At 37.1% G+C, this 26,372-nt stretch overlaps 1 protein-coding gene across 1 annotated transcript in view; it reads left to right on the top strand.

The window, feature by feature from the left end:
• NALF1 (NALCN channel auxiliary factor 1) overlaps positions 1–26,123 on the top strand; it is a 489,965-nt gene extending 463,842 nt beyond the window's left edge. The window contains exons 2-3 of the mRNA XM_075090488.1: positions 13,832–14,003; positions 25,297–26,123. Of these exons, the coding sequence (XP_074946589.1) occupies positions 13,832–14,003; positions 25,297–25,592 (468 nt within the window). The 3' untranslated portion in view covers positions 25,593–26,123. The remainder of the gene's footprint in view (positions 1–13,831; positions 14,004–25,296) is intronic.
• The last annotated feature ends 249 nt before the right edge of the window (positions 26,124–26,372 follow it).

The following is a 26,372-nucleotide window of genomic DNA, read 5'->3' as shown; positions in this document are numbered from 1 at the left end:
GAATCACTGAGACATTCCTGGGTCTTCTCTGGAAACTCTGGAAACACAACAATGTTTGGAGGAATTAGCTCTATTTTTTCCTTCCAAGAACTGCCAGGCATCCAGACATGACAGCATGTTCGACTGTTGTTAACATAGGAAAGGATTGGGAAATGTAAACAAACATTTGCATTTTAGAAATGCAGCATAAGAAAGGAGGAAAAAAAAGAATGGAAATCTATAGGAAGCGAAAAGAACTATATTATTCACATCTTTGTGACAACTGAGTAAAGCAAAAATACTCCACATAAGCAAAATAGAAGTTTTCATAAATTCTATCATAAAGCCTAGCGAGATTCTTTGTTTCAGAGATACTGAAAGTTAATGTTTTTATTTGTCTCCTTGCTCAACAGCTTTGAATCCTGCACTCTTGATTTGCTTTTGGCCTCACTGTTGAGCAACCGTGCAGTCTATGAGCTCTCTGAAACTGCAGTCCATCTCTAGCAGTAGCTGATGACTGTACATTAATCCCATGATCCAAAAGCTCTTGAGGTTTATATTCCACTACCAAGTCTCAAAATCTCATGCTGTGAGTCTGAAGCTTTCTCAAAGTGATACCTTTCTCATACTTTCCTGGGGAGAGCCTGATGGAGCCTCTCTTCCAGTCTGGATGAGACATGACCACTGGTCTGGTACACAAAACTAGGTAGAAGTCACAGATCTGTCTTGCCTTCAACGGAATCACAATTCAGTATCTCATCTTTCTATTTGTTCCCTCTAACTGACCAATAATCAAGATTAAGTGGCTTAAGGTAATAAACAGCCATTACAAGTTCGGGGGATATAAAAGTTGCATTAGATTTTAAGTGGTAAAACCTGATAAATCTATGTATTTGAATAAGCATTTCTAGTGTTAATAATGCTTGAGAAATTCCACTTTAATCTCTGAATGTCAGCAAGAATATCTGGCAATAATTTCTGTTTCCAACATTGCTTTTAATGGTGGAGAATTTACCTGACAAAGATTTAATTTGTGTTCTGATGAACCAGCCATCTCCGTCTACATGTATGGCATGTATACGACTATGGCGCTTGAATAACTGGATAGGGTCTTAAATATCTTAAATTTTTTTCACTTATCTTTATACATGAGTAAATGTAGTAGAAAGGATCAAAAATACACCTCAAATTCTCTCCAAGGTAAATGCAGAACTGGGAGGGTTAATATATAAAAGGAAATGTTCAAAGAGAGCCAATGAACTATGAGCCTGATAATGAAGTATAAAATTCAGAAGCATCATGGGGTTTGCGTGCTGGTAAATGACATACACACTATTTTTCAAGGGATTTCTCAAACAAAAGTATGGTGAGAGAGTACAGAGAAGACAAAAAAAAACAGAAAACAAAAAAAAAAACAGGCTTCCTAAGGCGATTGAAAGTTTGAGGTCTCATAACTTACTATGGTTTAAGAGCTCTGAACGTTGAACTGACAGATGTGAACTGTCACTGTGGGCCAAACTGCAGACAGTTTGCAGGCAGGTCCTTATATAGACACTTCGTGCTTCCAACTCTTCTGGGAAATCAGAGGTGAGAAGATTGTGTTACAGTATCTATGCTGGTGATCACCATATTGGCAGGTGAATGTTGTCCTGTTGCTCTGTAATCTCCTGTGATAGCAAGCATCATTCTTCGGTGGCAAATGTCTAGTCCCATGCAGAGCCACACCAGACTGGGGAAACTCCTCACTTGGGACACTTGCTCTCAAGTGAGCTTATTGTTGACCTTATTGGTGAACTCTTCAGAGGGCTTATTGTGTTCTCCCAGAAAATATGATTTATCGAATGCATGATCACAAGCTGTCATGACTCTGACTGCAATGTCATATATAACCCCATATATATCCCCATCCAGGCAAGGTTTGGCTACATGGGCTCAAGACAGCTTTTGGTGCAGCTACATGGCCTTAAACCTGATCTATGTGAGAAAAGAAATATGAGAAGGGGGAACCTGTCTCCTTTCCTTGGGATCTGCTTTTAAACTCAGGCACTCACCCTCTTTGGATGTCTAGATATCCTCACTTCAATGTCATAATAACAGCACACAACCCTGAGGTCTTTATGTCAACCTATACATTAAATGTAAGGGAGAGAGGTAGCGCAACTTGAGGACATTGAATTAGCAATGTAGAACAATGCAGTGGTGTCTCCATCCCTGTTCCTGCATGTCTAGAGAAAAGAGTGAGGCCAATCTGCTTTGTCTCTACATGGTTTACAACACAGTAATGTTGTTCTAATCAATTTCAAATTATCATTATTAAAATAAACTTGTGCCAGTGATACAAATTACATAATCAATAAAGTTTACACTGTGACAAGCTCCTTCCATTGTTATGACTCCTGGGCTTGTGGCTTTTTTTTTCTTTTTGAATATATTTTGGTTCTAAAGCATTTGTCTTATCTCTGGTGCCTTAATTTTCTTATTTCTTCTGGTTTCATTGGCTCCTTGTCTTTCACTTTTTCAATCTTACTTACTGTATTTTCAGATGCTTGTTTGGATTTAGACAGAGAACTTCTTGGTCTGCATGATCAAGATGAAAATTCAGCATCAAAGTTGAATAAGTCTTATCTTAAGGAGATTATAATTCGAAATGGAAAGAGAAATTCAAGGCACAGAAAACTATTTCTCTGTGTAGGTTTATATCGCCTATGACAAGTCCCATCATTTGCCAGGAATCTGCAGTAGCTGTTGGAAGTTGATTGGAGGCCCTTTGGGCCCATAAGGGATTGTCTTTTCTGAACAACACTGAGGCTTTGTAGGCAGAAAAATACCAGGTACTTAATTTGAGGAAGCAGAGGATAGAGAGAGAGACTGTTCTGGCCTCCTTCATACACTGGTAGTCAGCAGTGTCAGTCTTCTGAATAATGATCAGCTGATTTATATAGACTAAAAGTGATGGTGAGCAGAGTTGAACACAAAGACTTTCCAGCCTTGACAGGTCACTTGGTTCATGAATTCAGCTGTATTTTTAGAATAGACTGTAAAACTTTAAAATAGGCCCCTGCCCATTGTGAACTGACTTAGAGTCAGTGGTCCTAACATTTTCCAGGGAAGCTGATCAGACATTTTAAGCATTATTCATTTGTTTTATTTTAATCATTTGAACATTTTAATACAGTGACTGATTAGATGGAGTACTATTAAGCTTATAAAATTCAAGGTTACTGCCCCATTTTTACTTTTTACCAGACTACTTATAACGAGTTATTTAATTTTAAATTTCTTTTGAGCTCACCCAAAGAGAAGTTTATGATCTTCAAAATAAAGTTTCTTTGCAATATTAAGTGAGACCTAGGACTGAATTCTGATACAGACGAGTTCAGGTTTTAGGGTTATTATAAAACAACAGTGAAGTTAATCATTATAATGACCCCAGTTGATCGGTTGACTAATCACCAGAAAGATAGAGCTGGTGGATCTGGTTTTTGCACAACATCTGGTCCTTGCAGAAACTTAATTTATTCTGGCAGATAAGAACATTATAGATCTCTTCTATAGCTGTGTCCAATTTCTCTTTAAGATTACCAAAGTGACAGTGAGACATTGATGCCATCTCTTGTGCAGTAACTTCTCCATAATCAAAGAAACATATTTGTATTAGGAGCTGGCATATTTGCATCTTTCTGGTTGTCTTTTCTAATACAAACAACAAAGATGTGAGCAGAGCAGCTTGTCATTCCTTTCAGTTCTATTTGTTTAAAAGAACTCTTGTTATGGAGTATATGAACTGAAACTAAGATCAACAATGTTCTGGCAAATAAATTTCAACCTTTGTTTACCTTTCCGCTATTTTCAAATAAAATAGCATGCATGTCTTTCAAATGAAATTATTTGTATAATAGGTAACAGAGGTAAAGAAACAAGTTTACCTATTTAACTTACCTTCATTTAGGAAACACTAAAAGTGTCTCGTAATAGAATAGTTTGCATTCACTGTCATCAAGATCTTCTGGATAAATATTAAAATATTTATCTTACTATATTCCAACCATGCAGATACAGAAATTATTCATTATAATAAAATCAATGGTTAAAATAACCACCAGACAGATGTATTTGTTTCTAAATTACTGTAAATTTCAGACATAAGTTTCCGTAATGTGAAACAGACATTCTAATTTCCTGGTGCAGTGCTTTAACACAAGGAATTTTAAAAATGCATGTAGAATGGAATAACTGGAAAATATAACATATGTTCTACAGGAAACTCAGATTGTTAATTTGTTTCATTCTGGACTAGACTAAAAAAAATCAAAACCAAAATTAAAATTCTCCAGGGGGAAAAAAAAAAAGTTTTTGTGTGTGTGTGTGCATGTACAAAGAAACTTCTCCACAGAGTAGTATACCAATAAGTCAATATTAATGTAATAATACACAAAAAAGTGTGTTGTGTATTTAAATGGATGTTTTATGAGCAATGTTTGGCTGTATAAACAGCCTGTCAATAAACAATAGTTTATTTGGAAATAAATGTTTGAAGCTTATTGAGAAATATTTTCCAGTCAAAATTATTTTATTTTTATAGTGTTGAAATAAAATGATTTTTTTTAACTTTTGTTTGTTGAAAGCCTGTTCTTGTGAAATATCTTATTTTCAGCAACCTACATATTTGAAAGCCTTTGTTTTGTTATGTTTTTATAACTGCATGTAATGAAGAGCGTTTAACCATGAGAAAGTACCGCTGACTTTCATTGGCAAAGATGTCTTACAGAGGATTGATCCCTCTTATCCGTTCACTATTTCTGCATTATTTGTGTGCGTAGCCAGTCATATCCTGAGGCTGCCCATGGTCTCAGAACAGGAGTGGGAATGAAGGTCAGCAGAAAAGAAACACCAGCAGAAGTCCCGCAGATCTCATGGGCAGAAGGCTGCCAGTAAAAGCTGATTTTTATCCTTAGTATGTATGCGAAATGCACTTCTCCTGAAGTCAGACAGTCCTTACTGCTCAAAACTGACAAAGTTCCTGGGGGAGTTCACATTTGTGCACACTACCCTTGTCAGACTTAATCAGATCTTATACCAGTTAGCCATCTATATTTTGGTTGTGTAGTCTATATAAAATACACTTGTAAACCATCTAAAAGACATCCCTGCTTGTACAACATGATATCTCAAGTCCTGGTGTACAAAGCAGACATTGAGATTGACCCAAATGTTTCTTAAAAAAGATGTACTGTCACTCAAACCAACACATAATACCCTAGTGATCCAAATATAAAAAGCCTTATAGAGACTGTACCGCACAGAAAGTGTATTAGTTGGTTGTACAGCATGCATAAGATTTAAAGTGAATTTTACATGAAAAGTTTAACATGGAAAAAAATAGGTGTGCTGTTCTGAGGTCCTTCATTGCTAGCATGAAACCTAGAATTACATTAAGATCTCATCCCCTTATTTCCTATATATGTATATTGTTTGATATATTCATTTTTCTGGCCAATGTTCAGGCACAGTTCTGAGCGGATGAGTGGATGTCTTTACTGGGGCAATGAAAGCTTAGAACGTTCTCCAGCCTTTACCAGTAACTTTTCTCCAACTCTGTTTTTAACATCTCAGCTCATGAAGAGAACTACTAGTATTTTCAACTCCCTAATATACCCGGTGACCCTCCCCTTTAAGGTTATGGGATAGTAAAACAAACTAAAATTAAACAAAGGAAGTTGGGATGAAGTATATACTTTGAAAACTTTGTACAGAAAGGTTGAGATGGAAACTCTAGAAAAGACAACATTATGGATTGTGGTAATGTCGCAGAATAACACACAGAGGCAACAATTCACCCAGACCCTAAAAAAAAGTAAAGCATGGGATTTAAACCTGTGCTCTAACTTCAAATGCGCAATGTCCTTAAATAGCTCATACATTCATAACTCTATGAATCAGGCAGCTATTAGACATGTAAAGTAGACATCACCTGTTGCATGTATGCGTATGCTGCGTACTAGAATCTTTAAGGTTACTTTTAGCTGCAGAAAATGTTATGCTAAAACTGAAGCTGACAGGAAAAGAAGGATTTTTCTTTCCATACACAGCTTATTCACTGTTGCTGTCAATGAGTCAGCATTGGCTGGGGACTGCTAGGGTAGAACAGAGGAAATACTTGAAGGCCACATCACTATTCTGCAACCCAGAATTTTTTTTTTTTTCTCAAATGAATGCTGTTTCTGTGTCCAGTTCTGTTGAAAAAGCTCTGCTTCTGTAATAAGTTATTCCATGAATATTCTTGGAAAAATCAATTGATTAGTCAGTCACAGCCTAAGGTACTCCTCAGTATACACAAATATTGCAGAATTTATCTCAAAATGCTCACAAGCTTTGGGAGAAGTTGAACTGGAATCATATTACACTGTCTCAAGACATTATTGTTAATTCCTTTATCCCAATAAGGTTCAATTTCCTGATGTGGTTGAAAATGTCAATGAACAGAGTGCCTCTGAAGTTCTTGAGGGGCCTCTTCCTTTTCAACTGGTAGGTGAAATTATCAAGTTGTTCTCTGAAGGCTTCATTTTCATACTGAGTAATAAATATGGTTGCAAAGCATCAGTGTAAAGCAGTTAAAATTTAGATTCAGAAAATTTACCATTTCGAAAGAGATATTCTGTTGTGACTTCACTCTTCCTACTTTCTTTCACTCCCACCATCCTCCACGTCTACATAGTAAGAGCTACTTGATGACATCTAGGTTCCCCTTCGTATTATTATTTTGACAGCCCACCCAGTAACATCAAATTTTTGTTCAGTGAGAAAAAAACAGTAATTTTCATGGAGAATAGCTAGAGTAAGTACTTCCTGGAGGTTCGTTAAGAACTGTGATGGCAACAGCAGTTAGAAACAATTGGGGAAGGGGCAGAAGAGAGCTGAATTCATCTCTTGAAAACTATGAAGAACTGGCAGCCATAGAGAATGAAACTGATTGAGCTTTTCCATTCTGCTGTGCTGATATGTCTTACACAGTGTGACTCAGATGATTCAGGCTACGTACTCAATGTGTTTTGACAGAAATTAGGTTATTTAGAATCACACGTATTGTGCATGTATGACTGTGTGAGAATGAGAGGGGGAGGGATAGAAACTGTGGGTATATACGCATAGTAAATATGGCTTTATTTTCCCATCATTTTTGCAGTCTTAGTAAATACTGGTCATACAATTAAAATTAGTTTTATGCAGTTGCACAGCCAGTTGCAAGTCAGCTGGTGTAATGACCAGGCTTGTGATCAGCCAATGCATTATTCTACCTGGTGATACTGCACAAGTTGTGGGCAGCAGATATCGGCCCCTGTCTAGGCAAATAATGCAGCCATCTTACCTAATAGTTCTGTCTGATGTCCTTTCAAGACTAGAAAGAATAACTCTGAGACACTGTCTAACCTCACATGTGATACAAGGCAGAGTAGTCTAAAAAGAGATAATATCTGAACTGCTATTCCCCAAAAAGAAACAAAAATCAGTGTTCTTCCTGATGTCCCAAGAGAAAAAGCACATGCTGTGCTCTTGTGATTTCTCAAAATTCTCCACACACAACCTCACTTTCTTCCGTTTAACTCTTATTATCTGTATCTGTATCCTCTTAACAATTTATTATCTGTTATGATTTGACAAGGAAATGGAGTTTACTGTCTGGTTTGTTTGTGAAGTGTTTATTCCTCAAATTGCTGAAACTGGTTATCTCTGATGGGTTCTTCGTCACTGAAGCCATAAAATATTTGTTCTCCTTCAGAAACTGAGACATTCAGTCATTGGCTTGAAACATGTACGGTAGAAATAAAGTGAATAATGAATTAATCTGCCTAATGAATATTTTTATAATTATATTATTTATCATTTACAAATGCCAAGAAGATTTTTATGATGATTGTTCTGCATAGGAACACATGCATATGAATGCAGGTGTATAAAGCCAGTATTGATTAGTGGACTTTTTCAAAAGTGTAATTTTTCAATGTTTTCTTACAGGAACAAGGTAGTGCAAGCTTAATTTATTTAGGTGAGAAAAATTGCCACTAAACCCTTCTAAGATTTTTGTAGTTATGCTTCTGTACATGAAAGATGACCTTATTCTTATGTGGCACAGTCTTTCCAACATAGCGTCTTTCCTAATAGCCAGGACTGGATCTCTTTCAAATATAAAGGATCTAAAGTTCTGTTCATGGTAAGAAAATTAAATGTTTAGATATATACAGTTATTTAGTGTATGTATGTAGTTGCCATAGTGCACCAATAATCCAATTTTGCTAAGTTCTTTCCCTTGATAAAAAAGAGTAAAAACAAAACCAAAAGAAAAACATGCTTTTTTCCCATTCTTTGAGATCAGTCTGCCAGATTTCTGCTAGCAACTGGTTTTTCAAAGGTTTTCATCGTCTCCCAAACCAGCTGAAAACACAAGACCATTTTAATTATTTTTCTGCATTATATGTGTGTGACACATACACAAGATTATAATATGTAGCAGAAATTATAAATTTAAGAAATCGAAAATCTATGTTGTATGTTAGTGTTGGGTTTGTTTTTGGTGGCTTGGCTTAAATTCACAAGATATTTATTGATAAAAATGATGTTTTTGTCTACTGATTTTGTGTGAAAATCACTAGATTTCCTCTGGTTTCTTCAAAATTGTTGATAGTTGTGTATTCTTATATTTTCTCCATTATTTATATATCTTTCCCTATCTTATAACCCAGTTTAGTTCAGTTCATGTTGGGAGTTAGTTTTGGCATTTCTTTTCTTTAACTGAGGAAATATTAAAGTGAAAGCCTTGTCTGGCACTACCACAGCTCCTCTTTGTTTTCCTTGAAATATAATTCAGGACATTTGTTTTATTGACTTGAATCTTGAGATGGTGTATGTTTTGAAGGTCCAAGAATCTTGCTCTAGAAAACTTTACTTAATGGAAAATCTGGAGGATTTTCCCTGCCTCTGGCTATTTAGCACATGCTCTTCTCCTCACATCTGCATTCCACCTTATCTGTCTTCAAAGAAAACCCAATATAAGTGCAGAGACCAGAATGAAAGAAGCAGCTAGAATACAGTGTCGTAATATCACTTAGAATCAGAGTGAATGCGTACCATCCTGAAATAGAAAACAGAAAACATATGGGAGATACGGGAAAACAGTGTATAAAAATGTGCATTTACGCATTTTTCATTGGCTCCTACTTTTTATAAATCTTCCTGTTCAGAACAACTCATGTCAGCTATCATGTGTAATACAGCCTTTTTAAGCTTTAGACTTTAGAAAAGAGGGATTGGTCTTGGAAGCCTCGTAGTGAGGCACTTTGCTCAGTTTTCTGGACTTTATGAAGGAGATTGACCTTGTCCCATATGACCACACATACACAAAACCTGTTGATGCTTAGATGTGACCTTTTTTGCATGATAGGCAGTAGCTAAGAGGTTGGTTACACGAGATGCTATCATTCTAGATTTTAAGGTGTGGGCTTTTTTCTTTTCTGTTTTCTTTTACTTATTTTGATTTGGAACAACCGCATCTGCATAAGAAGCAAGGCTGTATTTTGGCGGAGATTATGCCAGCACAAGAAGACAAAGATAGTATCATACCAATGTCCTCAAACAAGATCTATACCTTTTTGTCAGTGACCCATAATTTGCTGAAGCCACTTTAAAGACTTCCCACAGAAGCAGTTAAGCTATACTGTAGAGAAATATTCCAGAAATTAGAGCTATTTTTCTGTCCCATTATACCATAGTTTATGTGAGAAAGAAAGAGAATATTCTGTTAATGCTTGAGAGGAGTATGTATTGTTTGCTGGGTTGCTAGGTTGCAAGGATGTAGTATTGATGCGAAAAAAAAATGGCAGGAATATTTTATAGTTTAATAAAAAATATCCTTTCTTCATTTTTTTTAAAGAAAGTGTGGAGTTCTACCTTTATTTTTCAGCAATACCTAGGGATCAGTTCAGCTTAGCAACTGGTATCATGCAATTCAGAACAGATGTGAAATGAGGGGCTGGGGGGGGAAAGCCAGGCAGAAGTGCTGTATAATTACAGGAAGAGCAGAAAGAAAAGAAAACTGTGCTCAGAATAGTCATATATATATTGTATTTTAGTAAGATAAAAAATAATTGCACCATTTACAAGACATGAAAAGCTTAACATATGGAATGTAACATATTTTCTCCATTCAGGTAAGAAATACTCATTTTCAGTTGACATGATGAAAATGACATAGTAAAAACTTATAGAATATAACTAATACTTTAAAGTGTTCTATATGCAGTATTTTTTAAGAGACGCGTTTATCATGACTATAAATCTTTGTGTTTAGCCATTGATGTCCTTTAAAAAATAGAAAATATCCCCTTCTCAAAGCACAGTTTTTAAAGTGCATACCATACTCAAAATCCAAGCCAATACGTGTTTTCAGACCTTGCTATACGGTACGTGTTTTAAACTCTGGAAATCATCGTTTGAGATTTGCTAGAAGATAGAGCAGAATTCCCAACCAACAAAATCCTATATTTTCCAGGGTATAAGAAGGAATACTGGCTGATCAAAAGCCATAATATCTGCTTTGCTATTTGGAAAATTTCAAGAAATTTCAATACATTTCAGTTCCAAATCACGGGCTTCTACTACTTAAGCTAAAGGAGCCACCTTTCACTATCATTGAAATAAAGAAAAGACTTTGGACTGCTCTGGAACTACTTACTTAGCTGGGTCAGCTACAGGACTCATGCAAAGGCTGCTGAGCAGTGAGTGGTATGCACAAATATCAGAAAGAGGAAGATTTCTGTGTAAAACCTTTGGTGCCTAGAAAGCCTAAGAAGCCCAAGAAGGGTAGGAGAGGTTATTAGGGGTCTTTACTGAGAAAGCAGGCACTTAAATCACAGCTGTACTGTTAAGTCAGAGTGGTCTACCAGCTAGTAGCTGGTCTATCAGCTGGCCCAGCACAGTTCTGCAGACATCTACAGTTTTTCCTTTTCCTTCAAAGGAGAGCATGGCCATATCAAAATCTCTTACTGGGTGTGGTGCTTGGAATATGCCTTTTCCCAGAGGATGGCTGGGCACTGTCTGGAAATATATGAGCTAGCACAAGCCAAAGCTGTGAAGGCAGTGGGCTACCAGCTAGGCATTATGGCTGAGCCTTTTCTAGTGCTCAAATCTGTCTTTGACCCTTTTTTTTTTCTCATGCAGATGTGACTTTAAATTCCACCTCAGCTGCACTATAAGTAGTCAAGTTTTAAATTGGTGCTTTTCCATGTTGTTCACTCCAACTACTCAGGCTCTTTCATGCCAGTTTCCAGGCCTGAGAAGGGCTTGGAAAAATGAACGATCTTTGTGGGAAGGGTTGAAGACCAGGATCTCATATCTTTTAGGCTAGTTTTCAGGATGACCTGAGGGTTTCACCTACTATTTCTTGGACATCTTACAGTGTTCTGCAGAGGTATCTTGTCCCACTAACCTGAAGTTTCTTTTGAAGAAACCAGAATGTGGTGGTAGGAAGACTGATAAGTACCAGCATCTTAACCCAAAGTGGGATATGATCTAAGTTCCTATCCAGACAGAACTCTGAAAATCTTAGTTTCCATGTAGCCTCACTGTCCAAAACAGAGAAAAATGAGACCAGCGTATTAAAAATCTTGATATAGACTGCAGATGGGGTTGAAAGGGGCTGCAATAAAAAGGATACAGAGTGGGAGACACTTATCTGAGAAACAGATCTCAGGAACAGGTATAATCATGCATTCTTTAAAAATATGGACAACAATTCAAATGTAATTTTGACACAAAGCTGAGGATTTGTGAATCAGAGCAGGAAGATGATGTGTACAAACTGAGGCTGGATGCATAAAAATGTTCACAGAAGCCTATGATTGCATTATTTACTTCTGCTCTTGAATAAACATTTATTTCCTCTCTTGATTAAGTAGTCATATGGGTTTGCATTTTCTTGTTACTATGTATGGTGTGCTGTTCAATACACTCCCTATAAACTGATATACATTTTAAAATATGATTCATAAACCAACTTACTACTCTTAGATCTATTCTATGAAGAGAAAATGTGGATTCATACTGAACAGATCTACAGTGTTAGTGATCAGGAAGGAACATCTGTGAATATTTATCTCTTATCAGAGCCAGTGTTCCTGTCTCCAACCAATAGACTATCCTCACTGACTAACTAAAAATTGAAAAACAACTACTTTATTTCTTTTATTGTTGCAAGTGTCAATACAGCAACTGAAGCATTAAAAATGTGGTAGGAGATATAGTCATCACTGGGAAAACCACTTGCTGTTTAGAAGTTTATTTAAGAACAAAAAGTACACACATTGCCTAGTCTTCCTTCCCATTAATCATTTACTGTGGATCAGAAACCTTTGTAAGCAATTAAAATTGAATTTGTAATGAAAAAAATTGTGTTCTACAGAATGCAGTAGACAAAAGCTACTATAAAGAGATAATCACAAATGATAGATTAGTGATAAAGGCTTCATTTTATCACCTAGCAACCTTACCCATACCTGCCGCTGTTGCTTGCAAGCTAAGGTAAAAGTTTTGCGATTCTGGGACAAACACATTGAAATCAATTATACAACTTAAGCTGCTACTGACACTAATAAAAATTACAACTGATGAGATGAAACCAAACTCTCAGCTAGACTGCTCTTTTCAGGTGTCAGTTTTTGTATTCCCAGTGCGTAAAAATTTAATCTAAGTTTCCTTTTTATTAAAAACAGGTCTAGGAAGAAGGAAAATAATCACCTGACTATATTGTTTTTCAGCCTGTGATAAAAGAAAGGTAGTTACTAAGATTTTCAGACATTGTGAATGAATACAAAAAGGAAATTTTCATTATATAACAACTTACATAGCAAGCATCTAGCCAGTAAATAATGTACTTCAAAGCAGATAAGTAGAAAATAAAACAGGAAACAAGCAAACCTCTCTGTACTCGGTCCTACAGGATTTTCATCACCTTTATAGTCTGGTTTAGAATCTGGTTTTGTATGATCACATGCGAAACTTTTCTGTGTCCAAAAGCTTAGTTTAATTCATACGACAAAGATCATTGCTCAGAAGACAATAGGTAAAAGAAATTAAAATCAACATGTTTACTTTGCTTTTCTATTTAAATAATGATAACAATAATTGTAATAGTCATGGGCCCTGCAGCCATGGGCTACACAGCATCAGATGACAGCATCTTTAATGTGTTACTTTTAGCTCCCAGATGTAGACATTGGTCCTCACTGTTGCAGATTTATCCCCTAGTCTACAGCTGTCGGCGTTCAGGAACCCTAATGTGTGTTTTAATGCTGTGGATTGGGTAAGGTCTTTTTGAAGGGAAGCAGCACCATCTATTGCAACCTGATGGTTTAGCTCTAGATGATATACAGAACAGAGCTGGCCTTAGCCCAGTTTTAAACTCTTTCTTGCACTTTACATTCATATGTTTTTTCCCAAACCAGCTTCAAAGGAGGTTAGGATCTCAGTTTGTATATGATAAGGTACAGACACAGGGGTGTGTGGCATTGGTTCGTGTGTCTAATGAAAAGGCGCATCTAAGAGACACACCTGTTTACAAATAAAGATAAAATAACAGCATTAGCCTAGTCCTCACTAACTTGCTTTTAAATGACTTGGCTGGAGTTTTCATTGTTGAAGTGGAAGATAGTAAAATGTTAAGAGTATGTTTTAGTCAGGTGATATTTGCTCAAAATTTGCTTTCAGAAGCAGTGTTAATGTAGGTGGGTAGTACAGTATGTTCTTCTAATAATGACAGTGCTATTGTCATCCATCTATACTTCTGGTTCTTCTCTTTTTCCAGACTGTCTACAAAGCCTGGCTCTGTTCCCAGTATTTTGAAGTCACACAGTTTCACTGCAGCAACAGAATTCCTTGCAAGCAATACTGTTTGGAGGTTCAGACGAGGTGTCCCTTTATATTACCAGACAATGATGATGTCATCTATGGAGGACTATCAAGTTTCATCTGTACAGGTATAGTATAGAAAAGCTAATGTCACTTATTTTCATAATTCTAAATGTGAAGAAGAGTGTGAATAATGTTTCTTCCATGAGGTCTGAGAGCCTGAAGGTATTCCTCATCACAAAGATTTCTCAGGTGTGCTAGGATTTGAGCCCAGATTTAGTAATGCGCATTTACACTACAGCTGGCCACAGTCATTAACTTTACAAACCAAAATTACTAGAAGAAATTTGTTCAGGTCATCTTTTATGCTTAATAATTTGGTGGAGGATCTGTGTTGCTCCATGTCATGCAGTCCTCAAAGAAGCTCTGGTCATGAAATATTCAGAAAAAAAAAACAAAAACCAACAGAGAAAGACAAGCCCAGTTTTTGGTTTATTCACCTTTGTTCACCTGTATTCTTATGTCAGATAAACGAAGAATCTGAGGCATAGCATTCAAGACTCTGCAGCAGCTTAGAAGGTACATGTCTAAGGAAAGGTCTTTCACTAGTGAAGAATTTTAAGGATGAGTTGTTCACTTGTGAAGAACTGATCTTCCAGTCTCTTTTTGAGTCCTGATACATTCTGTGAGTATTTTAAAAGATATTGCTAATACAGGTCTGCACATTGATAAAATGATTTGGTTCCTTTTACATTCCATTCTGCTTCAAACACTATGCCAGAATGATCCAACCAGAGGGGACATGGTAGGCAAGAAATACATTTAGTACATCTCAGCTATCTCAGGTACTTTTTTTCAGGACTGGCTAGGAGTCATCCATGCAAAATTTCAGCTTATATCAATGTTATCTGCAGATATCTGGTGCGTAGAGTATCATCCAAGAATCTTGAAGATATTTAGTCAACTTATTCCCAATAAATCAATAAAAAAAGACATTTCAACACTTAGATCATTTGACAACCTGGTCCAAATATCTGAAATTAGACAGCCTGCACCTTAAATTAGGGCTGCACTGGAAAGCTTGATACTAAATGAGTTGCCCAAGGTAAGCTACCTAAAAACAGAGTGAAATATAAAACTCCATAAATGCTCTATACCATCTCAAAGACAGGCATAATGTTTGTGGCAGCTCACTTCACCTTATATCCTCTATTATTTAGGGCGGGTTCTGGTAGCAAGCTATTTACTCGTTTTCTTCTTGAAGATTAAGACTACTGCACACAATCGAGCAGTATCCATCCATATGCAAAAGACAATAGTATTAAATGTAAGTTGAGTCAAAATTTGGTAGTCATCAATAAGGTAATGGTGCTTAACACTTTAATGCATTTCATAAATATTAATAGCTTTCCAATACGCATACACAGTAAGCAAATGAGCATTATTTTCCAGTTTAAGATTGGACAGTAAAAGCTGAAATGAGAAACTTAGGATATTTTTATTTACAACATGTGTGCAATTTAGATGTGTGTGTGTGTACACATGTATATACACACGTGTGCACACTTACACACATACACAGTGGTAAAGAACAAATAAACAAAACCATCTTAGTAATTATTTCAGCAAATCTATTAGGAAATAACATATCCACCTCTTCATTTTCCTATACATCTCAAGTCCAAATTCATTCCCAAAACACATAAAATTGATGACTTTGCAAAGATTACTGACGGAGGATTTCTCTGAGTTTGGGATGAAAAGCAGATTTAGGGGAGGATTAAACTCATTTTACTGCAGGTATTAGTAGTGTGAGTATCTACAGGTAAATTCTGTGACTAGGCTGTCACTAGACTCACTGGAGATCTGGTGTAGTCAGTAGAGCTGAGAGCTATTTAATTCCGCATAAGTAGGCATCTGCACACTCTTTGCTGTGCTGCTGTTAGTCACCAGGGTCTTACTGCAGACACTTAAAATCAGGGTGGCGGGAATCTCATCCCAGCAGTCCAGTAACTAATATTTGATTGAACTTTTTGTCCTCTCAAGTCAAGATGCTCAGTATCAGCAGAGCAGAGCTTGTATTCACAGACCCATAGGAGTCAGCAAGCTGACACTAGGCAGTTGCATGCAAGAGAAGATGTCGAAGAGAGGTCTATGGCTGCACTTCAGACTTTGTCTGGAATACATGCCCATTGTCACCCTGTTATTAATCAGCAGCTCACTGTAAGAGCACTTCCTGCCGCTAACCAATGAGAAATTAGACTAATATCTGCCATGGGGCTGAAGAATCTACAGCTTAGAGAGAATCTACAGCTTAGAGAAAACAGAATTACTTCATGCAAAGTACAGTGAGTTCAACAGCAGATAAAATACTCCTCCTCAGCATAGCTTGTGGCTTGACAGTTGAAGTCCTTTTGCAGAAGAGCAACTGAAAGCATGTCACCCATGTCTTGAAGGACCTCTTCTCCTGCTGCATTTTCTGTGAGCCGCTGTCTCGTAGACGTCTTGAATATCTAGTTACTGATCGTGTTCTTCCTGGTGTGGGTGAAATTCATTGGCAAAAACTAAGAGTTAGGTAAAGGTATTTCTATTTGATATCTAGGTGTTATAGCTGGTTGTCTGGTGTCTCCATTCGGCCTAAGTTCACTGTGAAGCTGGACACCATTGAGCTCTGCTACAGGAAACACAGCAGGAGCAAACTTTACATTCAGGGATTCCACATGAATGGCATTCTGCTACAGCCAGTCGATCATTTAAATTAAGCCTGAATATCTCTGCTTCTCCTGACTCTGATGCTATCCCATGGAGAAAAATGCTACAGGTCCTTTTTCGAAATTTTGACTTCCATTTTCAGACAAATCCAGCAGGAACTGAATTGGGTTGTGTTGGTATAATATTTTTCCCCCATGAAACTAACGCAAGACTAGCTGGCTAGCTAAGGAACACTGTAAATTACAAAATATTGTCTGGAGAAAAAAAGGAGTCCCTCTGTTTATAGGATGATTTATCTCTGAGAAATGTCAGAATTTGTGGATTCTGATTTTCTTTAATAATGTTTTAGAAACAATATTTTTCTAATAAGGGCTTTCCTTCCTCCTCTCCATGGTAGCAGACTATATCCTCTAAGAACAAGTAAATTAATGGAAAGACAGAGGATTGATTTCTATAAAACATTTCAATACACCGTGGCAGGCAGGCAAGTAACAGGAAAAGGCGTACTGGTGGTAGCTGGTTTTATTTGCTGTTGACTACAGCACAGAGCGCAGGATGTGCATATATACATTACGTGCCATTTTCCAGTCACAGCTAGATAAGAGGCTGGGGTGCATCGTGTCGCTGGCAGGCCTGCAAGCTGCCGTGGTGGTAGTGATCTGCCACCTCCCCTCGCCGCCACCGCGGTCCTGCCGCAGCAGTGAGCGGGGACACGGAGACACCTGCGGGAAGCAGGCCACGGCAGCACCGGCAGGCAGGGGACCCGCGTACTCTTGTTTTTCTTTCGAGGCAGGATTTTCTCGAGGTTGGTGGCTGTAAAAGACAAATGTAGTGGAAGCTGTAAAAAGAAATAATGACAAAAGTTTTATCCTCCTTTGGGAGGTCAGTGTGATGAAAAAAACAACACAGGACTAGATATTTTTCCCCCAAGAAATTTTGCAGTCATTGTTATCTTATATTTCCTAAATAAATATTTTTAAAAGGCTTTAAAAAAGTAAATATGGCTATATGTAGAGTCATTATAGGGGGCAGGCTGGAGCCATAATTGTGGCTAAGAATCACACAGGTTGGTGGTGTACTAGCTCTCTTCCAGTCCTTCGACACCATCAAATTAAAAACAAAAAATAGTTTATAGTATGTATTAATAATGACTTATTGGAAATTCCCGAAGAACTGGTGTAAGGAATAAGTATTCTAGCCTAAGAATATCTTACTTGATTGCCACCAATGAAGGCAGATAGTCGAAAAAGGAAAGGGGTTGCTACCCTGGTTGTGTATCACTGGAATTTGTCTTTTATAGAAATGCATGTGAGGATATGGGACAACTGCAGTGCAAAAGAAAGGATTTGGGAGATTAATCAAATCAATCACAGTCATAGTGTGGTTCTGATTATGGAAACATGTGGTTAGCTAGAAAGAAGTTTGTATTTCCCTCTCCACCCTTTCTTCTAGGAAATAGAAGGAAAGAAGTTAGTCTTTCCATCAGGCATTGTTCTGGAACATACTGTCTTTCATATTCATTAAAATTGAATAGTTGCTTTCAGTTTAGGCCATCGGAGTTTATATCCATATGATTGAAGTTTCCAGTGGTTTCATCTAATGTTTCTTTCTGTAGTTCAGATGTCTAGAATTACCCATGCAAAACAGAATCTTATTTAAGGGAGATAATAATAGTGCTTAGACATACATGCACACACATGGCAGATTACAATGAATTAGTCCCATGCAAAGTTCCGGGTCAATATTTTTAATTGTGACTCCCATGAAAACAGTGTGCACACCAGTGGGACTCTTCTTTTATAAATGTAGTCATCTTTTCATTTTTTTTCCCCAGTGCGAATGGAAGATGTGGAAGATTTCTTTCACACGTGCTCTTTGAATGTGAAAAGAGAGCTGACAGATGTACAGAGCACTGGGGAGAGATTGATAATACTTCACAGCTCCTGCTTTTCCCATGCCTTCCAAAGTAATGTGGTCCAGAAGCCAGAGTGGGGACTGGTCCAGCCCATGAACTGCTTCTGGCTGGCTTGCTGCTATCTCCCAGTGGAGGCAGAGAGAGGATGCAGAGGTCATAAATGTTTTCTTCACATCTAAAACTATCCATTCAGGCTTCCAGTTTGCTCAACCCAGAAAACATGAGATCCGTTTCCACCAAATAAGCAGCAGAGGTGCCCAAAGAAAGGGGCTAACACACTAGCTCTCCTCCACACACATGGCCCTTCCCTCAGCAGCCAGGATAGGCCATCAATAGCAATGCTGCTGTTGCAATCTAGTTCAGGAGTGTGCTTTTGAAGCAAATCTCCTGTTCATAACTCCTTGCTATTTGAATTGTGCTGGGGAGAGTTCTTGGAGGATACAAACTGGGTTCCTCTGAATTAAACTAAACTAGGAGATGTGCTACAGGACCATACCTAGCATGTCCCAAACACTAATGCTCATTTTTTCAATAGAATCAGACTAGAGCCAGGGTGAGGTAAAAACCTCTCAAATGCTTTCAGGCTTGACATGAGATACTCAGCACCAGCTGTTTCATTATACAGATCTCCTCCTTTCGCCCAAAACTACTTGTTAATACAGACACAGCCTATTCTGGCTGCTAGGAGAACAGTCACAAAACTGCTATCCATGTACCGAGTCTGGACCACTTATAGAATGCAGAACTACCTGTGTGCTAAGGGCTTTCTTTGTATTCACCAAGAGTTATGGTATCTCTGTGCCTTTTGGCATAACAGGGCCATTGCCCAGCAGCAAATACCAAGCAGGAAATCCCAGCCACATGCTCACACTCTTTACTTGTATGATAGATGTTATGGAATTTAATGGAGCACTTGAGGTCCTCTGTGAGGGCAAGGAAGTGAATGTGGTAAGCAGCAATAAGGCAGAGATGTGTTGCATTAGCTTCTTCCAAAACTAGCATATTAGGAAATACCTCTGGTATTTCCTAAGAGCGGTGTCATCAGAACGAGTCTACTGCCACCAAGAGGAGAATCAAATTTGTCTACTCCTGTGCTAAACAGACTTCTGATAGTTTTCAGTGTAGAAGGAGAAAGTAAGAGGAAAGAAGAGGTGAGAGGACAGGTGATTCAGGTGCTTTGAATCACTTATATTTTTCCATTTGGGTCATATTAATTTAGGGCCCTAATTTCATGTGTTCCAATTAACATATCAGTTACTTGGAACATGTGGTGTGAATATTCTCCCACATATCAATTGCTGGCAAATATCACTAGCATATGCTTATGTGATCCATGCACAGTAGCACTTCCCCAGAAACTCCTCCTCTTTTAGAGTAATGAAAAGTAATCACCAGAAAGAAAACTGTCAGTCATGCTTCATAGCACACACACTAATGTTTCTAAGGACATAGTGAGAATGGTTGCAGAGAATTCTCACCAAATTGTAGAAAGGGTTTGTTGACTAACAAAGCTCAACAAAGGTATTTGGAACAATTCTTTTAACTGCAACTTTTTCTCAAGGGGCAGATGTGTGTCTGGGTTTCAACAGCAGGTTTAGCTATAGACTGTTTCAAAACAGGTGCCCTGATTTCAGTGCAATTTGAAAAGCAATTTCCTTGAGAAAATATGATATATAGAATGCATTGCAACCTATCTTTTCTTTGTAGAACAATTCAAGAAGCGAAAATCCCCGAATTTAATCCACTTTATGTTGTTCTTGGCAAACTCCAAAAAAATATATATATTTGATCCAAAATTTTACTCTAAAAATAACTCATAATAATGTGCCATTTGCAACCTGTTTGCACCTCTTAGTAACTCATAAAATATCAAAATATTAAGCTAACACAGACAGCAGGACAAATCCCATTTATGTTTGACAAGCATGGTTTAAATTCTTGCTAGCTATGGATCTGCTTACAAGGAAAATGTGACATGGTTTCGCAACAGAATCTGTCAACTAAATAGCTCATCTTTTTGAGTCCAGTGTTCTTTTAGCCTTGAATATTGGGGCTTTCCCATGAATGAGGTCCCATATTATAACAGGTTTATTAACTGCAAATGTTTTTCTCCTATAAAAACGACCCAGGCAATTAAGCTATTGATATCTCTGGAATTTCTATGGCAACACAGCACTTAGATATGTATGACCCTTTCCTTTCCTATCATATCTAAGTAGTAAATCCTTTTGATCAAAAATTGTATATAACAGAAGCAAAAGTAGAGGGGGGTGGGGAAAATCAAATGCTTGCTAGAAGTAAGTTATCTCACCCTTATCTTGTATCTCAGCATAGCAGAGCTAAAAAGCTTCATTGTATAGCCTTGAGAGTCACCTGTTTGCTTATTTTTCTGACTTGCAGCAGCTCAGTAAGTTTTGCAGGGATAAAACTGATTTACTCTGGCAGGAGGAAATTGGTCCTGTATGCACTTTAGGCAAAAAAAAAAAAAAAAATTTCATGCATGGTGAAGAAACATGATTATTTTTTTCTCGAATGTGGATGCATACACACAGGGAAATATTCCAGAGCCAACCCTCTGAAATAGTCACCAACATATAGTGATAAAACAAAATTAAAACGCAGCAACCCAGATCTCATCCAGCAATTGGAATGGAGTATGAGATGGAAATTAGCCTTTTCAAAAGAGCTGAATAGCTATATTCACCAGTTTAAGAATAATCAGTTTGACTAAAGAATAGTTTATTTATCTTTAAGCCTTCTTCTACCTTTCATTTTATTACTTTTTATAACATCATCGATATAAAATACATGTCTAAACAGAAGCACCATAATGTGTCACAGACACAGCAATTTAGAAATTGAGAGGACCATCTGGATAAGATTGAAGAAAGCTGGCTTCCAGATCAGATGTAAGCAAGCGGTGAATCTAGTCATATAACAGCTAATGTGTTCTCTTGCCTTCTGTAGTTGGAAAAAGTTAATATTGAAATCTCAGCAATAATTCCTCAGAAAGAGAAATGTCATGCAGAGTGTTGGCATTCATTGGTACAATGATGTCAGTGCTGGATGGATCACTCTTGACAGACACTATTTACTTCATTATTTACTTATTGCTTCACAATAAAATGGAGCATTTGAAACTTCTGGTATGCTACATGCACTTACCTGGTTTCTTCTTCTAGTTCATGGTCTTTTCTTCAAGCACAAGAAGCTTGTTATGCCCCTCAAAATAATCAGAAATCTATCTTGAAAAGGATCACAGTTTAGAGTTATACAGAAAGAAAATGAGGAAAAAACTTAACATACCAAAAGATCTGTTTTATTTCTGTGGCTTTCCAAAATACTTATCCGACAACGACAATAAATATATCAACTAGAACGGCCTCCTTTGATGGTGACTGAAAGATGTGGAATACTATGGCTCCATAGCTCTTTCTGTAGCAAAGAAACCAAGAAGAGGACCAAGCCAGACCAATGGCAGCAGATACAGATCCAGCTATAAGCATGACACATCCCGACAGTGTTGGGGTGAGATGTGGAAATGCAGCCACCTCTTTTGCATGCCAGTTTCTGTGCAAAAGAAACTCAAGTGCTCAGGCAGAAACCACAGCATTCGCTGACTTAGCTGGTGATCTAGCTGATCAGCAGACCATGCATTCATAGACAGTTGTGATTTTAATTCTTGTGTAAGAACATATTTGCAGCTTGCTGGTTTTCCCCCAAAGCTGTTTCAGCACAAAGAGAATATGAAGCTCGCTCCTTTTGTTTTGTTTTTTTTTTCAGTATGATTCAGCTGAGCAGGATACATGGGATTTATCCACAGTCATGTCTCCATTAACATAATCTCAGTCAAATGAATAGCCTTAATTCTTACATCAGCATTAGTAACACACCTTACAGATATAACTGCTGTGCTGGTCATGAAAAGTTTATCTCCATGTGAAAAAAGTATCTGGGTACAAAGCAAAGAGATAGCTTTTACCTGACTTTCATGAGCAATAGCATAATGGATTGATACCAAAATGTATCCTGGCAAATTCTAGATACTTGATTAAGATCAAAGTCCGAGACCCCTGTATGGACTAAGATTTCTGCTGGTGAAATATAGGTGAGTGCTGGGAAAACTAGGAAATGGAGATCCAGAGCTGAGAATTCTAAGTGCAACATGAAAAGCAAAGTAGGTTTTGAGCCAGTAACCATTGGAAAGTTAGTCTTAGAAATATAATTACTCAACAACCAAGTAATAAAGAGTAATGATGTCTACAAACTGAATTATAAAGGCTGAAGGAAGAGGGAAGCCTTGGTAGTTTGGTGGGTAAATGTATCCTTTCTATTCCTTATCCCAAATTCAGTTTCCATATAAAATATTTTCCTAAAAGAACAAAATAGGGGGTTTTCTCCATGGTTTTCCAAGGTTGATGTAGCCAACTTTCCAGGGTTTCTGGTAAGTCACAGGTCTGTAACGCTCTGAGCAGACTGACTGATTAGATCCAAGGGGCCAAAACTGATACACACAGCCATAAAAAAATGTACATGGTGAAGCACTGTTGTGAAGTTTTATTACTTCAGTGCAAATGCTCTGACTGAATTTATCTAAAGGTTCTGCCACTGTCGTACAAATAGTGGTTCTGTAGTTAATTTATTATTAAACATGTAACTGCAAATTCAAAACCTAAATTCAATTGCTGAAGTGAAATAAGGAGGAAATGCAATTTTCCATTAAGGAACGAATTCAATGCAGCTTTGAATGTGGAGTTGCCTTCAATTTATTTATAATTCAGTAAGTATATATGAACTGTTTAAAAACCTTTTGACTGCCAGCTTGTAAATATAGGCTGTGATTTCAAAGGAAGTCTGGGTTTTCCTATAAGAAGGGTGGCAGGAAATACAGTTTGAATAGTAAACAAGCCTCAGTGGGATCAAACAATTACCCATTCTCTGTGTCTTTTCAATTACCACTAAATTTTGAGCTACTGCAGTCACAGAACAGATCATATAATTACCTGCTTTGGGAAGAACTTCCTGTATGTTACCATATTTAAAAACACACTTATGCACACAAACACCAAAAGAAGGATCTCAGAAAATATGATGTTATCAATAAGATTGCTTTATTATACTTGCAGTAGACAACTGTCCACGAGTTCCAAAATGCACAGAATTTCTTAAAAACATGAAGTATATTCAGTGATGATCTGAGAGAGAATAAATAATTTTCAAGCATTGGTACACTGCCTTAAGTATCTGACTGGATAGGTGCAAAAATGGCCTGAATTCCTACAGAGTAAACCTTGACTTTACAGAAAGTTTTTCTCATTCTTGTATCTTTAAAAACTTGTTTGAATCCAAAAATAGATGCAACTTTACTTGGACTCATATATAACATAGCAGACTGTTGTGTCAGCTATGTAAAAAAGTGACAGTCTAGCTTTAGTTTGCATTTTAACATGCTCAGCATACCTAATGCACTTTTTGTTTTGTTGCGGATCAATATTATGGAAGTAGGAATGAAAGAGTTCAGTTTTATCTTATTTTAGGATGTGCTGCTTTTCTTTACAGGTTATTCACAAAATACAGGCAGTCTGGTGCCTGAACCTAAGAATGCTATGCCTGAACATGTAGGCATTGCTTCTTGAAAGTAACATCATGTGATACTTTAGACAAAATGTAATTCTTGTTCCAAGAAGCAAAGTTGTAAATTAAAGCAATTATGTAGCTGCTTTCAAAATCTTTATCCTAATATTTCAACACAAAGAGGATTTTTCTAGTAAAACCTAGCACTACCATAGAGCAATTTTTTACTGCAAAATTTATTCCAAGATCAGTTTAAATGGAGAAGATATGTTTGTCCATTATGTTAGACATTCTCGCATTTGACCATTAGTTAAACAGGCTAAATTAGGTTCTTTTAATTTACCAGAAAAGAAAATATATGAGAAGTAAACAGAAGACTCTGGTTATATAAGTCTCCTATACAGTAATGAAAACAGTATTGGCGATTTCCAAAAAGACAGTTGTGTCTTTTGGAAAAGACAGAATTCCTCTAACTATTCAAAAATTCATAATCAGATCAGGCTGAGTAACTCAGTAAAGTTCTAAAGGCAAAAATAGCCTAGATGTATAGTCAGAAATATCAGGAGACCCAATTACTGTATGGCACAGAAAGATTGTTCTCACTTCTGGGATATGCTGAAGAGAACATCCCATCTGGAAGAACTCATCTGAGATTGGATAAACAAGTAGGCTCTAAACAGCTCTGTTTGGAAGCTGTTCCTGTGAAGCTGTTGGATCTGTATTCGTTTGACAATCAATATTGTCAATATTGTCAGTATATCGATTATTTTTTACTTAATGCCTAGCTTTTCATGGACAGTGATATTACTGGTATGCACTTGCAGACTGAGGAAGAATTTCAAGATCCTTTCAAATTTTTTTGAAATGTCCAGTTTGATTAGTTGTTACTTCATCATTAGTTGTCACTTCCCCAAAAGGAAGATTTCAAATATCCTTATCTTTCAAACACCAACAATTACTTTTTGACACTGTTTCTTTACACAATCATGCTTAGTGTCATACTTCTGTTGAATGATCTTTTGATGCTGCTTCCTATCCGATGACGCATATCCTTTCAACAACTCTAATTATATGGAATGTCAGCATTTTGAGAGCCTCAGCCTAACCTGAAGATGTGGATTTGATAGCTTAGACTAAACTATCATCTGTTCCTTTGACCAACCAATTTCTGTCAATCTTTTTGTGCCTGGTGTTAATTTATTCTTGTGTTTACCCTACAGGGCTCTATGAAAACTATCCAACCAATGCAGAACCAGAATGCTGTGATGTCAGATGGGGACTATTATCAGATCATCAATCCAAAGGGACTATAAAAACAAGTGGCTCAACAATGTGTCACAGGACATCGCTCACAGTTTCATCAGCATCAAGACTGTGTAACAGCAGACTTAAACTGTGTGTTCTTGTATTAATTCTCTTACATACAGTACTTACAGTCTCAGCAGCACAGAACTCAACAGGACTGGGCTTTGGAGGCATAACAACTTTGGAAGATAATTCAGCTAACGAGGAATAAAAGAAAGGATTTATCTTATATGACAGAAACGCAACAGGCCCAAATGACTACAGTCAAAAATAGCAAGGACTGAGTGCTTTACCCTTAGATGTCTTCTCGAATGACCTTTTGGGTAAAATTAAAAGAATGGGCCACTACCCAAACATCAAGGACGCATGAACACAGCTTTTTATTGACTAAAAGGCTGTATGGTGACTTAAATTTCTCACACCATTTTATACACTGTGTTTTAATGTTTGGAGTTTCTTTTTTGTTTGTTTTTTGCACTTGTTAATACAGGATTTTATTTTTGGGACGGTTTCTCAAAGCTAAATTAAGTCTTTTCTCTGTCAATATATTTCTAGTCATTGTGTGTGTTCATCTGATAGTTCTGTCTTTTATGTCCTGTCAGTTTCTATTAGAGGAATGACTGCTATGATTCCATGACATAGCAAAAAAAAAAAAAAAAAGAAAAAAAAGAAAAAAAAAAACAAAAAAAAACCAAAAAAAAACACAACAAAAAAACCCACAAAAAAGAACAACAAAACAAAATTTAACAAAAAAAATAAAAAAAAGAAAAACAAAGAAAAAACAAAACAACCACAAAAAAACCCAAACAAGCCTAACTGTCCTCTTACCCATGGGAACCATTCATCTCCTTTCCCCTCCCATCTCCTGTTGCAGACAACGTACATTTGCTTCTGTCTGTGTAATCACAATGAATGGGTACACTATTCCAGTGTGCCTCTGCCGCTGTTGCACAAACCAGTTGACTGAGCAAACCCAAAAGGAGCGTGAAGG

This window comes from Phalacrocorax aristotelis, chromosome 1 (assembly GCF_949628215.1).
Source record: "Phalacrocorax aristotelis chromosome 1, bGulAri2.1, whole genome shotgun sequence".
Taxonomy (NCBI): Eukaryota; Metazoa; Chordata; class Aves; order Suliformes; family Phalacrocoracidae; genus Phalacrocorax; species Phalacrocorax aristotelis.
The sequence above is the reverse complement of the archived record's forward strand: the minus strand, read 5'-3'. Positions and strand labels throughout refer to the sequence as shown.